Here is a 21,892-nt window from a genome sequence, read left to right on the forward strand (position 1 = left end):
CCCATGAACATGTTCTGTGAAAAAAAGTACATTGTCACATGACTTATGTAAATCAAATACTGAAAGGCAAGTGTGTTTATAGCTATAAAAAGTGCACAAGAAATGCATTTTTTACCTAGCTGCAAAATACTTCAGCTCCAATTAGGACTTTGGGAGGGAGAGAGAATATTCTGCCCTATATATGTAACTATATTAAATGTGTTAGCAGTCATTTATTTTCAGTAAATAAGGTTTACATTTAAAAGCAATGTAAAGGAATTGCAAAATTTTAACTTCCCTGGGGAAGAAGGGGTGGTGCTAATTAAGCCTACTGGCACTTGGTGCTTTAGCTCGGAGTGCTGCCGGACGTTTAGAAAAGTGTGCAGGTCCTACGAGCATCTACTGTTGCAGTTAAATAGAACACACTGCCTTACTGGCATTCAGATAGCAGTGCCCTGCTACCCTCCTTTGACAGTCTACTAAAGTTCAGAGTCCTCCTCACTCCCTGTCTGTGGGTGTGAGGGACCAATCACCTGGCAGCACATGGACTGCCCTACATACCTACACAGACAGGAACCATTCAGTTTTTCTAGAATCCATCAGGAAGAGAAAATGGAAAACTAACTTCTGTGAACAGCTACTGTTCCACACCAAAAATCACACACTGGCAATGAAGGCAGCGGAGCAGTGTTCAACGGCAACTCAGCCCCTAGGTTGGTGGGTGGGTACTGCCAGTAAGGCAGTGTGTTCTATGAATGTCTATACTTACAGGTTACTAGGATTTATGCAACTGTACTAGGCTAAACTAACCCACTTGCCTTACTGGCATCTGGGTAGATTCCCAAAGTTTACCCAACCTGAAGAATAAAGGTCCAGAAGCACCTGGAGAATGGTCCTAGTGAAGCCTTGCAGTACTTCATAAAGGTATGAAAAGGAGGACCAAGTTGCTGCCTCTAGAATGCTCAAGTCCACTCCTTTCCAATACTCAAATGAACAGGAAAGGCCCTGGTGGAATGCAGCTTTACCTTGCCTGGATTCACCTCGCCATGTGGGCATAACAAAAACAATACCAGAGGACAACTAATGCGCAATGGTTTGCTTAAAAAAATGTTAATCCTCCTTAGCCCTCATGTAGGAAATAAAGAAGCCTTTCAACCATCCTGAAGGGTTTCATTCCATCAAGGCAGTGTCTGAGCACATCTAAGGTATGAAGTATATGCTCTCGATTACTACTAAGTTCTGGGAAGAACACAGGGATGCTGATAAACAAAGTGAACTCAGACTATTTTTGACAAGAAAGAGCGATTATTGCAAACTGCAACCTTATCCCTCTGGAAAATAAGGCAAAGTTGTCAGACAGTGAGAGCTTGAAGCTCAGAAATTCGCCCTGCAGATATCAGAGCAATAAGCAAAGCAGACAGCTTCAAATCAGTCTGAACAGCAAGTTCAAAAGGTATTAAGGTCAATTTTTCCAGGACAAGATGAGATTCCACGAAAGAGGAATTGCTTGCAAGGGGGTCTCATATGCAATACTCCTTTCGTAAATGGTTTTACCACAAGAGAAGAGGGGAATTCATTGGCAGACAAGCAGAAATATCCGCTAAATGCACCTTAACAGATGTGTACAACAAACCATTCTGAAGTAAGTCACACAAATAGTTCAAGATCAAAGGGATGTTAACCTCAAGGGACCCTCTGTTCACATTCGGGCACCCCTTAGAACACCTCATTTATTTGTAAACATAAGAATTTCCAGTAGCAGGGTTTCTGCCTCCTTTAACACCTTCTGCACATCCTCAAGAAATAAATACCAAAATGGAGTCAAGGCATTCTGAATCATCCAGGCTGTCAGTTGTAGATGCTCTAAACTGGGATGCACCAGTTGCCCAGAGACTGCGAGCAAATCCAAAGTATGAAGAAGCATGTAATAATTATCCTGGGTCAGTGCCTTTAGAAGGGAGAACCAAAACTGCCTGGGCCAATAGGTGGACACCACAATAATTTCTGGCACTTCTTTCTGAATCTAAAGTACACTGTGAATCAGTAGGAAGGGTGGAAACATATACAGGAATATTCCTATCTAATGAAAACATGAAAGTATCTTTCCTCTAACAATGGCTGCAAGGATGTCTGTAAATCATTTTTCTGTCTGTTTTGAAAGGTGGAGAAGTTATGGACTTTTTATTTGGAAAGGTCACATGGGACACAGAAATAGGGTTCTCAAACAAGGGGACTTGGAGGCCAGAATGGTCGAGCAGACCCTGAATGTCTTAAACACTTTTTTAGGCAGGGACTCATTCAGCAGATAAGAATTGCAAGTGGTGTTACATCCTCCAAAGCTGGGAACATCACTGCAAAGAAGGCTGCCACATCCAGGGCCTCATCCTCCAAAAGATCATATACCCTGCTCATCTCACGGGCAGCTGATTGCTCCCAAGTGAATACAATCTAGACTGCATTTGGGGAAAAAGAAAATACCTGTTTTGGTTTCTGAAACTGTTCACCCTCAGAGGAAACTGACTGACTGGACAGAGTGACAATTCCAAAACCTCAGGTGCTGGATCCCCAGGAGGTTGAACAGGAGTGGGAGTGCTGCTGTTACTCATAACCCAAGTTTCTACCCTGTAATCAGTGGTATGAATAATGGATCTATCCATAGCCACCAGCTCAGCTGACAACACAGGAGACTGTTGCCCAGCAGCGTGGTGTGACGTCTGTCTTTTTTGCATGCACTATACTAGTGTGAGAATCCCTGGTACAATGGCAAGAGATTCTTTTCCCCCTGACTTCCCCTGCTCCTAAAGAATTTGGTTCTCCAATACCTGAACCAGGCAATGGTACAACCCCAGAGGAAGTGTCTGACCCTCATATCACACAGTTGTTTTACTTCCCCCCACAGCAGGAGATCTGGAGGCAAAATGTGGTGAGTAGTTTGATAGCATGCTCAAGGCTACTGCGAAGTCATAAGCTGTAGGCAGAGGCATAGTTCTTGATTTACTTTTAGGTGCACAAGTTCACAGGTAGGTACTAGGCTATCGGCCTTGGGGCCTATACAAGCCCAGCCAAAAAGATACCCTGGCTTTTGCCACCCAAGAAAATTATTTTCCTGTGCCACTGTCGAGCAGAACCACAGAGGTGATCCCCGGAGTGAATTTCCTATTTCCCATCCAATCATCAAGATTTTTCTTGAAGAGTGCTAATGAGGAGCTTTGTTTGATATAGATAGGTAGTTTACTCCAGAGTATTGGAAGTCTATGGGACAGGAATCTATCCCTCCGGCATGTTCTGTTTATTGTGGTGACAAGGTTTAGGTCCCTAGAGCGTGTAGCTCGGAGGGATTGGGATTTCTTTAAGTGGAGCATGTCCAACAGCTCTGGGTTTGACATAGCTTTGTGGGGAGGGTTGCATCAAGTTAAAAACAAAACAAAAACTAGCCAGAACAATCAATACCAAATAATGGTTGCAGGGTCAGACAGTAAAAAAAAAAAATCCCACTATTCTCTCTCTAAATAGCAATCTTTAGTTTATATCTGCAAGGATACTATTTGGAACAATTTGCTGAATAAACAGACAGTAATTTTAGTGGCACAATTCAAAGCACAAAACATGTACACAAAAGTCCCCCAATTTTTGTGAAACTCTAGTTTCAGTCCCAAAAGATGAACAGCGTAAACCAGTTTTAGAAAAGTAATAAAGCATAAACTTATGAAAAATAAATCTTTTCAAGAATGTTTTACAAAACGGTCTCAAAAAATCACAACTTAAATGAAAAAAATGTTCAAAGTGCTGTAATTCTGTTCAACTGCCTCCAATAATAATATCAAAAAAACTCTGCAAAATCAGCAAGTTTTACTGTCTTAATTTCCAACAGGCATGATTAACTTGTGGCTACGGACAGATGAGACAATGAAAAGAACTGTACCGAAACAGTCCTAGTACAGAAACATTCACAAATGGTAATAAAACACATTTAAATGGATAAAAATAGAAATAATCCAACAGTCAGCTATTCATAAACAGTAAAAGCCTAATAATGAGTAGGTGGGTGTACACAAATTTCCAATCATAAAAAAAAAAAAACAAGTAAAAGACTACACTATTCAAGCAATGACAGGAAATAAAACCAAAAAGGGTTTCTTATTGGAGCTACGCACCTGAAGAAATCCAGAGTAAAGAGCAGTCTTCCAAGAGACCCTTCTCTTACTATGGCACAGAAAAACTGAAAGGGTCTTGTCTGTATGTGTAAGGCAGTTCCTGTACTGCCAGATGACTACTCCCCCACACCCACACACAGGCAGTGGGAGGAACTAAGCTTTAACACTCTGCTACAGGAGGGTAGTAGGGCACTACCTCCCAAATGCCAGTAAGACAGCGTGTTAGTCGAACATCAGTCTTTTTCCTACAGGCTTACAGTTTTCAATGAAATGTGATTCATTTATTTTTGGTTTTGATGAAATGCATTCTTAATCAAATATGCCACTTTTTTCTATGAACTGTGCTTTAGATCAAATGAAATGTAAACCATACATACATACATACCCAATTTAAAGTACAAGCAAAGAGGAAGCCTACGCCCTAAAGGAAGTCTATCAATGAATAAATATTAATACATCTAACATCTATCAGAAAATGCCTACCTTCTTTCCAGTTTCACATAAAACATAAATGAAACAAAAAGGTTTTAAGATGGAAAGCAATGTCGAAGTTTGCTGCACCATCAAAATTGTATGTCGAGCTATACCAATGGGTGGGGCTTACATGCCTGAAGAAGGAAGGCAGCCAAGGTGGTGGAGGAAAACAAAAAGCAGCTTATGGTCTGGTTTCTCAACCCAGGGGGTACACATATGACCATGCTACATATGTACATTTACTACAACCTGCCTCAGGCTGTTGTGTGTGTAAATCACAGCCTGCAGAGGAAAGTTCAAGTTTTGGGAGGGAAAGGTACTATTCCATGCTCCCACACCCATGGCACCAAACCATAACTTCAGTCTTATCCCACAGTAATATGAGATACCAATAGTGTGCCATGAACCTAGTGGAACAGCGAAAAGGTGATGCAACAGGTCTGTGTCAGTGGAGGGAATGGCAAATTCAGTGTGCGCATGGGGGAGGGGGTGCATTATCAGTTTTGTGAGAAACAATACATAAACATTTTAGAAAAAAAATAAAAATGGACTTTCAAAATTACAATTGCTAAATGTTTATAAAGGTTACAGATGTTACTGCAGACCCATATTCAACAACTTCCACCTATACATGGTTATACTATTTTGACTGCACCAAAGATCCTTTGGTTATACTCCTTAAAAACAAGTCCTGGCACTCAACAGGTCTTACTGTTTATAGACAAAACACAAAAGTAGGTCCACATGGCACAAACAACTATACTTTCCAGCACTTCTGAAGTAAATTTACCATAACAGTAAATGTCTGAATGATCACTGTTGCAGTAGTCTTCATTACTTGGATAGATTCCCCTTGCATACTACATTTGGGAGGCAGCAGGAGTTATCCAGGAGCCCATGAAGAATGATTCTAGAAAAGCCTGACCTTGACCTACAGAAGGAACCAAGCTTATAGTGCTTTGTAAAAGTATGTATAGAAGATCAAGTAGCAGCTTCTAGAATACTTCTAGAATCCAACTCTTTCCAGCATGCCATAGATGAAGCCAAGGCCCTGGTAGCGTGGGCCTTGATTTGGCCTGGAACAGTTTTGTTAAGGTTAGTATAACAAAAGGTAATAGCTTAAGACAACCATTTGTAAATAGTCTGTTTTGACATAGGTTGTGTGTTCTTGCCTTCACTTACATTGTCCCTTTTCACCTTCAAAAGAAATGAACAATCGAACCAAAGATCTGAAATATTTTTAGTTCTGTCAAGATAGTACTCAAGCTGTCTGTAGACATCCAAGGTATGGAGTTATTTTTTCCCTCATTTTTATGCTCAGGAAAGAAAATGGGGAGATAGTTTGGCTTAAGGAAAAACTCTGATCCCACTTAAGGCATAAAAGGATTAGTTCTCAAATAAACCCTGTCCTTGTAGAAAATGAGATAGGATTGCTTCACCATAAGGACGTGCAACTCAGATACTCCTTTTGCAGAGGTCAGAACAATCAGTAAAAAAAACTGTTTTCCATGTTACAAACCTCAAGTCAGTCAGGCTAGCTGGTCCAAATGGAGCAAGTCCTAACTTCTGTAACACAAAATTAAGATCCCAAGAAGAGGCCACTGGTTTACTTGGAGGCCTCTTCTGCAAAATCCCTTTCAAAAAGCATTTTCACACGAGATTGCATTGAAAGAGGATCTGTGGTCAGACTTGCTGAAATCACCAATAAATGAACCTTTATAGAGGAATAAGAAAGACCACAGAACAGTGACTCACACAAATATTGTAAAACACTTGCACATTGTATAGTGACACAAAAGTACAGTTGTGTACCTACCATAAATGTAGATGTTCGAGTGTATTCACCGTTGCAGTCATTACACTTGGGTTATCCTGCTGGCAGGCTACCCGCAGTCGGCCTGAATTTCAAAGTCCTGGTCCGGCGTCGGTTGCTGTCGCCTCTTCCCTGACGTCAGTGCGCCAAGGGTATAAAAGATGCAGCCAATGCAATTTTCTTCAGTTTTTCTTGCCCCAGATGTCAGGTGCCCCCAAAAGGGTAGGCTAAAAAACTCTGATCATAAAAAGGCATGCACATAACCTTCATCTACAAGCAAATACACCACACAGGTTGTATAGAATAGAGAAGTACAGATAAGTCCCAGCAATGAAAGGGGGATGGTGGGAGGGTAACCTGGACTGCAGCAGTGAATACACTCGAACATCTACATTTATGGTAGGTACACAACTGTACTATGTTCATCATGCTTCACTATTGCAGTCATTACACTTGGGTTGAATCCCAAAGCTGAGGTTGGGTGGCTGGGCCTAATAGAATTAGGAGTGGCTATGAGGCCCTGCAGAACTGCAGTGGCAAAGCCTGCTCTGGATTCAGAGCAAAGAGGTAAGTGGTAGTGCTTTGTAAAAGTGTGCACTGAGGTCCAGGTTGCAGCCTGCAAAATGTCCTTGGTTGGTACTCCTCTGAGGAAGGCTGCTGAAGTTGCTGCTGCTCTGGTAGAATGTGGCCTAATGCCCTTAGGCACTGATTTGCCATGTTGTGAATAGCAGAAACGAATGCAGTGGCCTATCCATTTTGAAACAGTCTGCTTTGAAATAGCTTTTCCTTGCGATCCTGCAGCATATGCCACTAAGAGTTGCTCAGTCTTTCTGAAAGCTTTAGTTTTGTCCAAATAAAAGCGTAGCTGTCTGTGTATGTCCAAAGAATGCAGAAGTCTCTCCCCCTTATTCTGCAGGTTTGGATAAAAGGTAGGCAAATGTATGGTTTGGTTAAGAGCCACACTGGACACTACCTTAGGTATAAATGTTGGGTTTGTCCTTTGAGAAACTCTGTCTGGATGGAAAATAATAAAAGGTTCCACAGCCATTTGTGCCTGAGACTCTTCTTGCTGAAGTTATTGCTAGGAGAAGAGCTGTTTTCCATGATAAGTATTTTATCTCAGCTGTATTGGCTGGCACAAAAGGAGGCAGTGTAACTTTTTCCAAGACAAAATTGAGGTCCCATGCAGGTATTGGAGCTCTCCTTGGAGGTCTTATGTTTTTGGCCCCTCTGAGATACTGCCTTAGCAGTGGATGAAAAAAAAATAGGTGGGTCCGTATTGTAATGAGCTGAAATGGCAGAGGCATGGATCTTAATTGATGAGAAGGATAGGCCTTTGTCCAGCATCTCAGTTACGTATTGTAAAATCTGAGGAATATTTGGTACAAGCGTGTCAATTCCCTGTGCCTAGTTCCAAGCAGAGAATCTCTTCCATTTTTCTGCATAAGATTTTCTGGTGCTGGGCCTCCTGGCCTATAAAATAACATCCATAACTGCTTTAAAGAGAGGTGTGTTCTGAATGGTTACATTATCCGCCATGCAGCCAGATTTAGGGTTCTGAGTTGGCTATGTAGGATCCGATTGTTTTGTTGGGTCAGCAAATGAGGAATTTGAGGTAATGTCCAGGCTGGGCCTTGAGACAAGCTCTTTAGGATTGGGTACCAGTGCTGGCGTGGCCAGTATGGGGCAATCAGGATCATTTTTGGCTTCTCTTGTCTGACCTTTAGGAGTACCTTGGGGAGGAGAGGCAGAGGAGGGAAGGCATATAGTGTAAGGGCTTTCCAGCTGAATGAAAGGGCGTCCATTTTCCATGCTTGTTTGTGATAAGTCCGAGTGCAGAATCTCTGTAGCTGGCAGTTGTGAGGGGAGGCAAATAGATCTATGTCTGGGCATCCCCATTTCCCTGTTATCATGCTGAAGATTTGTGGACCTAGTTTCCACTCGTGAGGATCCATGAGGTTTCTGCTTAGTTCGTCTGCCAAAGTATTTGTCTTTCCTAGCAGGAATTGTGCTTGCAGGTGTACTTGATAAGTCAATGCTGTGTTCCACAAAGTCATGGCTTGTCTGCCGAGGGGGTAGGAATGTGTGCCTCCTTGCTTGTTTATGTACCACATGACTGTAGTATTGTCCGTCTTTATCAGCAGTTGTCCTGGATGAAGTAAGTCCTTGAAGGCTGTCAGGGCACTTTATACAGCTAGCATCTCTTTTTGATTGATATGAAGATGCATTTGGCTTGTGTGCCATGTGCCCTGAATACATTTTCCTGCCATGTGTGCCCCCCAGGCATAATCTGATGCATCTGTTGTTGTTAGTGTCTGCCTGGCTGTGGGTAAAGTGAATGGCTGTCCCTTGTTGTGGTGACAGGCCTGTGCCCACCATCGAAACTCCTGTTGCAGGCAGGGAATGACAGTAATTAATGTTTCTAGACTGTGGCAATGTTGAGTCCAAACACTTTTTAGACACCACTGTAGTTTCCTCATATCCAGTCTTGTATATGGAATTAGTAGAATGCAGGATGCCATGTAGCCCAGAGCCTGCAGAATTTTTCTTGCAAATAACTGGGTCTTTGTTGCCATGTTTTCGAAGTAAGAAGTCAGTTGCCTTTGTTTGTCTGGCATCAGATAAGCCATCTGGGCAGTTGTATTTAAGCTTGCACCCAGGAATATTATCTCTTGAGAGGGTACTAGTTTTGATTTCTTTTCGTTTACTGTGTACCCTAGGCAAATTAGTAATCTTTTTACAAACGCCAGATGCTTCAGTAGAATGTCTTTGGTCTCTGCTTGAATAAGGCAGCCGTCAAAGTAGGGATATATTTGAATTCCTCTTTGTCTGCAAAATGCAATTACTGGTGCCAGGCATTTTGTGAAGACCCTGGCGCAGTAGACAAGCCAAAGGGCAGTGCAGAGAATTAGTGGTGTATTGAGCCAGCTATGAATCTGAGGTATCTCCTGCAAGACTGCCTGATTGGGACATGCAGGTATGCCTCTTTGAGGTCCAAAGTTACAAGTCAAGCCTTCTTGCCCAGCATGGGCAGAAGCTGCTGCAGAGTCAACATTTTGAATTTTGGAACGTCCAGAAAAGTATTTAGAATAGACAGGTCCAGAATTGGTCTCCAGGCTTTGTCCTTTCTTGGTACTAAGAAAAGTCTTGAGTAAAATCCTTGTCCCTGCTCTTGTTGTGGCACTGGCTGAATAGCCCTCATGTCCATGAGAGATGAAACTTGTTTTTGTGCCTCTGCCCATTGATTGTGTGGCAGGTCTGGCATACCTTTTGCCTTTGGAAGGGTGTGAAAGTAGAACCTGTAGCCCTGAGAGACTATATTTAAGACCCATTTGTCCTGGGTGATCCTGTGCCAATTTTGTGAAAAAAGTGCTAACTTTCTCCCTAAGGGTGCTGCCAAAAGATAAGTGCTTGGCATTGGCAGAGGGAAGTCACTGGGACTGTTTCCTATAAGGCTGTGATTTGTCTTCTCTGCTCTTTGAGGTAGAAGCACCCCATTGTTTGGGCCTGTATGAGCCCTGGGGCTGTTGCCTGCCTCTAGGGCGTCTGAATCTGCCTCTTTGTGGCCTGACACTGGAAAGGACCAATTCTTAGTAGGCCAGTTCCTGCTAAATCTGGGTGTCTGTACCTGTAAGAAATCCTTTACTGTCTGCATAGATTTAGCTTTATCCTCCATTTTCCTCAACACCTCTTCTGCCTTAACACCAAACAAAGTATCATGCTGTAATGGAGCATCCAATAATTTTGCTTTAACATTATCAGGCAGATTCTGTTCCTTTAACCAAGCATGCCTTCTAATAACAGAACCTGTAACAGCGGCCCTGCACGAGGCCTCCAGTGAATCATAGCCACATTGCAAAGTATGTTTTCCCACTTGTTCAGCTGTATGCAATAAATCCTGCAAATATTTGTTCTCAGAACATTCAGAATTTGTCAACATTTTTTTTTATTTTAACAAAGACATTAAGTACTGCTGATATTTGAGCATATGAAACTGACAATTTAAAGCCCTTACAGCCAAGGTAGCAGAAGTGTAGACTTTTCCCCCCATCTGTCCAGAGCCCTAGAATCCCTATCTAAGAGGACAGGGTTTTTAGCAGTAGCAGCCTTGACCCCTTTGGGACCCTGCGAGATAGTTTCTGGGTCAGCAGCAGGGTATTTATATAGAAATTTATGGGAATCTGGAACCCTGTAGTATCTGTCCGGCTTAACAGGAGCAGGAGGTAAAGAGTCTGGAGACAGTCCGGACTCTGAAAATACATCATCTACTATGTCTAGAACAGCAGGAATTGCAAGAGGTCTGTGCTGAGGTAGTAAAAGAAAGTCTCTAAGCCATTTCTTAGAATCTGAATAATCTTGGCTCTCCCAGTGGAAATTCTCCCTCATGGTATGCAGGGTTTCTCCAAATGAGTAATCCTCAGCATCAGAATCCTCATAGGGAGGAATAGAATATCCCTGTTCTGAAGAGGAATCTAAGGAAATGGAAACCTGATCAGAGGAATCATATTCAGTATCTTGCCTAGGTCTCTTATCAGGTGGGGGAAGGGAACCCCTGATCAAAGTAATTAGGTCTTCGGCCATTTTGAGCATCTGTTTCTTAGGCATAGAAGTCTGTCCTGGAGAATGCTGTACTTGTTTCCTTGTCTTTAAAACTGTTTTAGACTTTGTCTTGGATGCTGAAGTAGGCTTTATATAAAGTTGTGTAGGTCTGAAGACACCCTCAGAAGCCGATGCCTACTCAGCGGCTCCGGACCCATCTGAGGGATTAATTTCCGAAGGGCCAATACCTTCAGTATCCAGAGGCCTAGTTGTCTCCACATGGAAGTCGGAGCCGGCCTGAGGCTCTGAGGTAGTGGGAGTCAGGGGCTGGAAAAGCGCCTCACTGAGCACCAGCGAACCAGCGGCTGGCCTAGAAGAGGCTTTGTCATTGGTTTTGGACCTCGGATGCCTGTCCTTTTCTTTATCCTTGTGCTTTTTATGAATTCCGGTTGTCGGTTGTTCCGACGGGATTATACAGTTAAACCTTCTGCCAAAGTAATGAAAAGCAAAATCGTACCGACGCTTAATTGTGCGTTGGTTAAATCAAGCACAAAACTGACAACTAGCAACGACGTGGTCAGGGCCCAGGCAAGGAATACAGTAAGAATGAAAATCCTTATGAGGTATTACTTCCCACAAGAAATACAATTGTTAACTTTTTCTGACATCGGTCTGGAGCAAGGAAAAAGTTTCCCCAACGGGGTACTTAGCTTTATTGGAGACTTCGGATCTGAAATTCAATTTCGAAAATCTCAGGAGTCGGCTGACCGGCACTTGCGAACTGCTTTTGCTTCTGGCACCGCGTGGCAAGAAAGACGAAGAAAATAGCATCGACTGCATCTTTTATACCCCTGGCGCACTGACGTCAGGGAAGAGGCGACAGCAACCAACACCGGACCAGGACTTTGGAATTCAGGCCGACTGCGGGTAGCCTGCCAGCAGGATAACCCATGTGTAATGACTGCAACAGTGAAACACAATGAACATCAAACATTTCTTTGCTGTATACTATTTCACAACAAGACAGGAACAGCAAGAAGCTAAACATTCACAAACATTTTGTCTAATTCTGACACAGCATGATATAAGAAAAATATATATTAAATGCTGTAAAATACAACAGGTTACAAAACCACCAGTAATGAAGATGGTTTATTCCTTGAAATAAGAAATGCCTACAAAACTTGAATTCTGCGGACTTAACTGTGGGAAGGTCTAGTGCCAATCTGATTTCTTACTCAAAGTCAAAATGAAGAATAACTACACTAGCATAATGGTCATTTTTAGTTAAGCAACCAGCAAAACAAGATTCAGCATTTAGTAGCTAATGATCAACTCACATTTTCAAATGGGCAACAGCCATAGTGACCATCACGTAGCTGGCAGCAAGTAGTGCCATCTGGACACCCATTTGTCTTGTTAGGACATGGAACATCGTCGAGCTTCATGTTACCTACATGGAATTACAGGAGGGAGCAATGAAAAGTAAACCTCCATAACATTTACAACATATCAAGTCAAACTTTTACAGGGCAAAAATTTGTTACATCATCATTTAACCATCTTTTAAATTATTTCCAGCTTTGCTCTTGGCTCCTACTTTGCAAACATACTCTGTCAACTTTGTCTTTTAAAAGATGCCAAACCCACAACTCTCATCAGCCACAGACCCTCTAAGGATATAGACAATTTTGTGAAGAATCTTTTGACTGGTGTAATCAACTACTTTCGGATGCTATTCATTTTATTTGTGGGGGGTAGAATTTTAAGAAAGCAAGAACACTTCTTATTGATAACATTATTATTTGTATACTTTTAATAGCTTTTATTTTCACAAAATATTTGTACTCGTTTATCTTACACTTTTTAAGTTTATTTTCCAGAAAATGCCCTGGAATGCAAAATATGTGTAGACTGCTAGAGGTGCAACACTCCACACCACAAGCATGTTATGAGTTAACCAAGTTGGACAGAGTCCCTTTTCAGAGAAGAAAAATGAGCAATATCTGGTTACATGACTTGCATAACATGACACAAAAGGCAAATGAGGGCTAAGGGAATCAAACCCCATACCACAAAAACTACAACTCCCAGCCAACTTGCCAAATCACCTCTAGAAGCATAGTACAGCTTACCAAGCAAATTCAAGTCCACTACCACCTAAGTGAGAGCTGTGAATTCACAGTGACTTAATGTAGCTTTTCAAAGAGACAGAGTTTAAAAGGCAAAGTCATTACACTGGCCATTATCACTTTACCAATACCCACCACCTTTTTAGGGAACCTTCTGTCTTAATGACTACAAAGCAAGTCAGGGTCACAAAGAATTTCACCCATACAGTCACCAGGGTTTGTCTTACAGTGAGGTTAACATCCTATTTTATAGGTAATGGAAGTTTATTTCAAATATAGGAAAAGTACAAAGTTCCTCCAACACGTCTTATTTAGTTTTTAATGGAGATTCAACCTAGATCCATTGTTTATGTGTCCATTCATTTTGTGGAAGTGCAGAAGATAGAGGGCAGAGTTCTTGACATCACAGAATGCCAAACATAAATGATGTAGGGGTCTGTAAGAGCTTCAAGTCAGTCTTGAAAGCTGAGGGTGTGTGTGTCAATAATCTGTGGGGTCTTTCCAGGTATGTTATGGGCTTGGATGGAAACGCACTAAAAAGGGCATTCTATTCTGCAACTGGTCTAATCAGTCAGAGAATACAGGATTGATATTTGTCTGACCTGGATGAAATGCTTCAGTTCGTAACTGAGCTAGACAGAAGGATTTTCTGACTACAGCTACTACCTGGTGATCAAATGTTAAGGAGTTCTCCAAGAAGGTGCCACTGATCTCTGACAAATGTGTATGAGACTAGAGTGGAGTGCAGTCTATACTATAAGCTGCTGTTGAGATTTGTTCATAGGTTAGTACTAGGCTTACTGCCCTTGTGGGCCATTTTAAGCCTAGCCAATTACCCCATGTGAGACTCAAACCCAGTACCTTGTGCTTGTAAGATAACACCTTAACCATTATGCCAGCTCCCCCTACCCAATCCCCTCGATTGTTTACAAAAGTGACAGTGCTACACTTTGCACTTAATTTAAGCCAGTCTCCAACACACAGTTGATGTGTATGGTTTAGTCCTTACTGCAGTAAGGTAGTATTAGATGGTCAGCAGCCACCACCACCTAGTCTGAACCCATAAGCACATTTACTTAACCATACATCTCGGCTGTTGTCTTGAGGATCTGAGAAGCAAATTGACAGAAGGTGGTCCCAGTGCAAAATAGTGAGGAGTGGCACTAATCACCATTTTGCTTTCTGAGGTTGCACCTGTTACTCTAACCATGTAGGTTCTGTCAATCAGTTTGCTACGCTCCTTGCAACATAAGGGCCTACACGTTTAGGCTTTTAAGCTTATTTATAATTCCAGTACTGAGAATGGTGTCAAAGGCCTCTGTCTGAGTCAGGTATGCTGGATGAAATGCATATCCAGTAACCTAACCTACACCTTCAGTGACTTTCGCAAAGAAATTTACTAAATTAAGCAGACATGATCTCCCCTTGACAAAACTAGAGTGCTTGCAGGTCTAAAGCAATATTTTTTTATTAGAGCTTATGAAATAAAATGCAATGTGCTCCATACCTTTGCAAATTAGGCATGTTAGGCTAATAAATCTACAGTTGCCAAAATTTAAAATGGGGACCTATTTATTGAAACCTGCTATTTCAATGACACTATCACAGGGAAATTCCATGCAACTTTGTTTAAGCTGAACAGTTTAAGGAGGGGTTCAGAGAGGGTGTGTACAGTATAATTAATTAAGCAAACAAGTACAATGCTGGGGCCCATAAAAGTGGTATTTTTGGTCATTAGAGTACAGTTAGATCATGTTCCATAATAATCATGGGGGGGGGGGGTGAGAATTTGTAAAACTTAAATGACCATTTCTCGTGTAACTGGCAATCATTTTTCTGCAAGTGTATTAGAAATACCTTTAGGGTCAGACTATGCAATACAACTGTGATTCCATTCACAGCATTGTTGACAGTAATTTATTATTATTTTTTAAATAAGAAACATTTTTACTGAATTGTCACATGACATAGGCAATCATATATTTATATAAATGAAAACAAACCATATTGACATGTTCATTTGAACATTATACATCACATATAACCTTCTACGCAGTCATTGTAAACCAAACAGTACATAGCTCATTCAATTCCTGCCTTCCCTTAAACCTCATCCCCCCTACAAAACTTTACTCTGCATGCATTGTTTCCACAGTTCCTATTTTTTCTATGTAATTTACTGCTACACTTTTCTAAAGAACCTGCTCCCAGTTCTTTTAACTCTTTTACTATATTCACTATTTCTGGTATGGTTGGTTTAGACTGATTTCCATTTTTCAGTAATTGCTTTTTTGGCAACCAATAGAATTAGACACATCAAGGACTTACTACGTCTAGACAAATCCAATTCTGTATCACTGCTCAAAAAATATAATTTCCTTACTTACACAAATTTGATCACACAGTATTTCTGATAAAGTAGACTGCAGGAACCTTTTAAAATCTGCCAACTCATTATACTGCCAAAAATGTTTCCAATTACCTCTTTCTTCCCCATCACACCTCCAAAACTTGCAATCTATCCCAAAGAAAAATTATTTGAAGTCTGCTTGGGGTATAAAAACACCTAAGCAAACAATTCCAAGCAAAGATCTTAAATCTTCTAGACTTTGTTGCATACTTGGGAGCCATACACACATCTTCCTGTTGCGTCTTTAGGTTCATAGGTTAGTACTAGGCTAACTGCCCTTGCGAGCCATTTTAAGCCTAGACAATTATCCCCTGTGAGATTCAAACTCTGTACCTTGTGTTTGTAAGGCAAACACCTTAACCATTAGACCACCCTCCCAACTCTTTGCGAATCACTTATCCAATCTCTCTTCCCAATACTTTTGAAACTCCTCTGACTGATTTGTACAGTTGTCATACATTTTTTTATATGCCCTGCTAATTACCCCTTTCATAACAGCAGCTTCTATCTAGGTTATACTAAAAACTCTACCAGTGCTGTTCATTCAGTTAGGATCCCCCTTTTCCTTTTTCTTTTCCTATACTCTGCCTTCCATAAAAGGATTGATATCATTCTCTAGCATGCAGTCCAAATGTATTCTTGGTCTCTTCCCATTCTATTAACTTTACCTCTCTAATTATTTGATCCCAATACCTTGGTTCCTTTGCCAGTTCTCTCCAGTAAATTCCAACCACCTCTTGCCTACTCTCTGTACCCCTAATTGCAGTTATCCCTATCACCTTCTCCATTTCTGTGCTGGCTTAGCTTTTAGAATACTTTCTGCCCACAGATTCATTGGTGTTTCCTAGGCTAACGACCACAAGGTCCTTTTTAGCCTAGCCATGGATCCCAAATCTCTAACAAGTTCTGATATCCTTGATAAGTGTTGGTAGGGTCCTGAGAGATGGCTACTTTATGAATATAAAATTCTGTATGTTTATTGTTACTCTCCTTAAAGATCTGCATACAAAATCCTATTCTCTCCTAATTCCTTGAGCTTCATTCCACCCTGTTTTATCATCACTTTCCACTCTGAATTATAGCTTTTGGCTTGTGCTATGTACATGAGCCTTAACTGTGTAGCTCTGAAAAAAAAACATCAAATCAGGTAATCCCAAACCAGTAGTAATTTATTAATTTAATATAGTTCAAGAAAGACTTATGATTATCCTTGGCTGTGAATACTAGCTGTGACCCATTCTGAGCCTTCCTTATAGTAAATTTTCAGATTTTTTATTATGCAGTACATTAATGCTACTGAAATTATCAACTGAATCAGCAGCCTCTAAAAATCCATTTAGTAAAATAAATGGCATACAAACTACTGTATTATGCCACAGCTCTATTTAAATTCTAGCACATTTATCACACAAATTAAATTTTAAGGATCAGTTTACTATAAATTACATGGTATATAACTTGGCTGGTCTTTTGTCAAAGACAATGGCTATCTAGCAAGCTTAAAATAAAGACACGTGTACAGAAAATGTTGAAGAGTAAAAGTTTGATAGCAAAGCAAATTTTCAGTTTAAATCTGACAATTCAACATACTTTTACCTAAAAAAATTTGGTGGACATTCTTATGCTGCTACCAAAAGATTATGGGCTTAAGATAGGAAAATACATGTGATACAAGTACTGACTTCACATAGGTAGGCTAAATTTGAAAATTTGCCCATTCAAGAACACTGAAGGAATAATGTTTGGTGAAAAGATACTGCAAACAGGGTCCTAATACTACATTCACTAAATCAGAACTGTGTGATGATGTGAGGTGCTGCCAGCTATGCTAGGAGAAGTAAGGTAGTGGATGTGCAAAATATGCCAGCACAGCTAGCTGGAATTTTGTAAAGAATTATATGTCATTTGTATATCAAACTGATTTGTAGATATGCTTGTGCTGAAAATGTATTTGTAAAGCTGCTTGTGTTAAAAATGTATCAACAGTATGTCCTGCTGGACAGAAAAAGAATATACATGCATATCAGACTATGCTTTTGTAACTGTAAGAATGACTATATTGTAATAGAGGATACTGGAAGAAAAGAGGTTAAGCTCAGCTCCAGCTAACTTTGAAAAATACCATGAAATTAAATTACTTAATTTAGGCCATAAAGATTGTATTTTATAGTTCTGATTGCAGCCAGAGATGAAATGTTTGTGCCAGAGAATGGTTTATTAGCTCTTGTAGGAAGAGTGGAAGTGTTTTACTGTGTTATGACTTCCAGAAGCTGCAACAGATCTTAGCAAAGCTCTGTGTGTGTATTATTGACACATGTGCAAGATTCTTGGTCACTTTCTAGGAAAGGGGGTCATATGGGAACTAGAAGTCAGATGATCAGATGTACGTAATGTTATTCTGTAATTCAATGCAAACATGATGTTTTAATACTAGATGAGACTGAAGTCTCACAGCAGTCTGTTTTTGGAACCTGAAAAAGAAGGACATCTCACCTACTTCATCTTGCCCTACTCTAGTAAGTGACCAGGGAATAGTAACTCTTTAAATCAGTCAGGAAAATATAGTGAGATTAGTTAAGTACTGTTTTTCTGTACCTGTTGTGAATCTATTCATCAGTATTTTAATATTTCCTGTGATTGAAAAACTCTGGTGTTTATTGCAAATAGATAATCTGCATTTTCATGTTCATTTATTATTTATTAATACATGTATTTAGATTTTTCATTGTGGATGGTCCTTTAGAGAATATTTTAAACTTTGAGAGTACTTGTATATATATTTGGTGATACTGTAGCCCTTGTAAAAGCCTTACTGCATTGGTCAAACACTATCATTTGTATTAATATTAATTTCACTCAGCATAAGTGGGTACCCTTTTAGCAGCCTTACAACAGCCAGCTTTGCGGTGTCTGGTGGCAGTTTAACTACCTTGTAGTCTGGGCAGAATGGGGCATAGCTAGTAAATCTGTGCCAGCCTTTCCTAGGTGTGTGTGTGTGTGTGTGTGTGTGTGTGTGTGTGTGTGTGTGTGTGTGTGTGTGTGTGTGTGTATGTGTGTCAGCTGCTTGGAGCAGTGACACAGAGCACTGGTTTCAGGGAGAGAGAGTGGTGGGGACTTGGCTTGGACACTCAGCTGAGAACTCAACTCTACAGCTATGCCAGTGGAGAATCTTATTGGGGACCTGGAGAGAAACAGAGAAACCCAGACCATGGACACAGTGTGTTCCCCTGCGTGTTTTTTAGGGTAATTGTACTTGATGCAGAGAGCTGCATCTGGAAATAGTGTGTGTGTATCTATTTTTGTTCTAAGTGAAAGTGAACATTCCTCTCGTGTCAATGATGAGGATTTAGGCTCCTTGATTACTGGCCCAGACAGGGGATGTCACATATTGGTGAGCAGTGGTGTGGATATTAATTGAACTTCTGTAGTCTGTAGGCAGTTGTCAATGAAGGTGTGTGTATTCTCATTAGACACAAGTGAAACATTCAAAGTTTCATTTCACAACAGTTTTATTTATTTATTTTTTTTTTTTTTGGGAGTTTAGTTTATTCAGGCAAAGATGTCAGCAAAAGATTATGGCAAGCTGACAAAGAACCAGCTGGCCAAGATGTGCAAAGCCAAAGGACTGGTGCATGCCAACTTGACTAAAGAGAAAATTATTTCAGCCTTAGTCTCAGCTCAGACCAGCAACAAGGAGGATAACCAGTTTGGTGATGGGAATTTGCAGCCCTCAGAAACAGGATAGTTCACCTTTTCCTCACAGGCCTTAAAAATCTGTCCGGAGTTAAAGAGAATTGAACTGGAGGCCAAACATTTGTAATTATAATCAGCAGAGACTGCTGCTTTTGGAGGCTGAAGAAGGAGAGACTGTGGTGTTTGGAGGCTGAAGAAAAGGAGAAGCAGCATCAACATGAGAGGGAGATGCTGACTGTTCGCCAGGGACATGGCAGTAATGGGGAAGGGAATAACCAAAACCCAGAAGCAATAAAAAGTCAGTAAATTTCTTCCACAGTTTACAGAGGGTGATAATTTTGATAGTTTTATTCATATATAAGGGTATGTGAACAGTATAATGTTAACCAAGGGCTCTGGGTACAGTCCCTGACCCCCTTACTCTATGGTAAAGCTGTAACTGCCATTTCCAAATTGTCTGATATTGTTTAAACTATGACAGAGTAAAGCAATTAGAATGTTTTAAGTTAACACCTGAAGCTTACAGAAAAAAGTTTTGTGAGTATAGATGCAAGGCAAATGAAAGTGTGTGAAATTATATTGCTGAGTTAAGCACTTATTTTCATATATGGGTGACTGGGTTTCTGAGATTTGATTTTCACTTTTGAAGGGCTGGCAGACCTTTTGGTGAGGGAACAAGCCCTTAACCTGAGGACATGAGAATCTGACTAGCATTGCGGGAGTGTATGTCTGCAGATGAGCTGAGGAAAAAAGAGTTCTACTTAGTAAGCAAGGGATCACTGCACATGAAGTGGATACCCAGTGCTAAACATGGATATAAGGGAACCCACTGTGGGCAGATTAAACTACCCCAACAGAGTCCACCAGTAACAGGGGAAGCCACTAGTTCAGGTACATAGACAGGATCAAGGGTTAAATGTTTTAAATGTAACCACTGGGGCCATGTATCATATAGATGTCCACAGAAGCAAGATGGGGGAGCCAGACAACAGGGGTACCAAACTATCACCAATGTTTATATCAGATCTTAGTGGATGGAAAATAGGCCACTTCTAAGAGAGACACACAGCCTCTGACATAACCATTGTGAAGCCTGCAGTGGTTAAGGAAGAGCAGTACACTCCAGTCAGAGCTTTAGGAAGGACCTCATTCCAAATGCCTTTGGCCAGGGTTCACCTTGATTGGGAGGGTGGAAAAGGAAGCAAGCAAGTAGGTATGTTTGAGGATATCCTGCAGATATCTTGATAGGGAATGATTTTGATAATACAGTACCTTTTGTGCATGCGGTTACATGCAGCAGTCAGGCTTGGAGACAGGCATGTGGGTCTGGGTAGCCTGGGGGGATACTCAGACAGACCCCACACCTGAAGCTAGGGCTGGTGAGGTGGCTATTTCAGGGAGGGAGCTACCCTGTGCAGCAGTGTGCCTGAAGGTGAGCCAAAGCTGCTGGTAGTTACTGGTGTTCTCTTGGACAGAGTGACTGTAAGGGCAAAGTTGAGTGGTAGTACCCAGGCTGACAATGAGGCACTGCTGTCAGAGGATACCAGACTTCCTGCGGAAGGGGGGTTCGAAGAGTCACAAAAATAGAGTTGAGACAGGCTCAGCTCTCAGACCCTTCACTAAGAGGCTTAAGGGAGGTAGCCAGGGAGGCATCCGATCCTCCAGGAAAAGGGGAATCTGTATACTGGAACAAAGGGTTACTGTATAGAGAGTAGAACCTGGAGGGAGGGCTAAAGGGTGAGGTAATACAGCAGGGGTCTATACTGCCTTATCAAAAAGCTGTAATATCGAACGGCTTTTCATCGAACCGTAGAAGTCAACAGCTGAAAGTAGCAAAAATGGGAATGAGTGAATTCTTTCCCTGGGAAAGAAACCACTTGGCCATCCTTGTGAGTTTGCCTTTTCCCCATTGTAGTGTGATCTCGCAGTTGGTATATTTAGTTGGGGGTGTGTGGGGGGGCACAGCCCACCACACTGGGTGGTGCAGGGGGTGAAGCCCCCCACTTTGTAATATTTAGATTAGTGTGTAGTTGGTGGTAGGGCTAGTGATTTCTTTCCCAGGGAAAGAATTCACTCATTCACGTTTTTGCTATTTTCAGCTTTCGACCTGTATGGTTCGATGAAAAGTCGTTCGATATTATGGCTTTTCAGTAAGGTACTATAGAGCCATACAGCAGTTGGTAGTGCCTAGGACTATCATCTGGCACTTCCACCCACAGCCCGTGACATTCCTTTTGCAGGTCATATGGGCATAAAGCGTACCAAGAGACATATTATGCAGAACTTTTATTTGACCTGGGATTGCAGGACCTGTAAGCAGCGTCAAAAAGTAGGCAAGGCAGGTGACAAGTTCAAGGCTCCTTTGATGCCTTTGCCTGTGACTGAGCAGCTGTTTCAGAGGGTAGCTATGGATATTGTGGGGCCTCTGAGTACCCCAAGTTCCACAGGGAAGAAGTATATCCTGGCGTTAGTAGATTATGCTACTAGATACCCTAAGGCACTTTGCCACTTACATTCATAAAGAACTATCACAAAAATAAGAATCATGTGTCAACAGTAAATACTGAAAATAGCCAGTTCTAAGGACACATTCATCAAATTAATTAGATACCATAGCACCAATGTTTCATATTTTCAGTATGCTCATATGATGAAACTGTCTCAAGTCAGGATACATGGAGACAATTCACTCTTATTT

The 21,892-nt window shown here is 41.2% G+C and overlaps 1 protein-coding gene across 4 annotated transcripts in view; it reads right to left on the bottom strand.

The window, feature by feature from the left end:
- GRN (granulin precursor) overlaps positions 1-21,892 on the bottom strand; it is an 891,963-nt gene that overhangs the window by 581,328 nt on the left and 288,743 nt on the right. For all 4 annotated transcript variants that reach the window (XM_044055245.1, XM_044055246.1, XM_044055247.1 and 1 more), the window contains exon 8: positions 12,300-12,412. In XM_044055245.1, coding sequence (XP_043911180.1) covers positions 12,300-12,412 — 113 coding nt within the window. The remainder of the gene's footprint in view (positions 1-12,299; positions 12,413-21,892) is intronic.

The sequence above is a fragment of the Protopterus annectens genome, chromosome 13.part0, assembly GCF_019279795.1.
Source record: "Protopterus annectens isolate FY-2018-M chromosome 13.part0, PAN1.0, whole genome shotgun sequence".
Taxonomy (NCBI): domain Eukaryota; kingdom Metazoa; phylum Chordata; order Ceratodontiformes; family Protopteridae; genus Protopterus; species Protopterus annectens.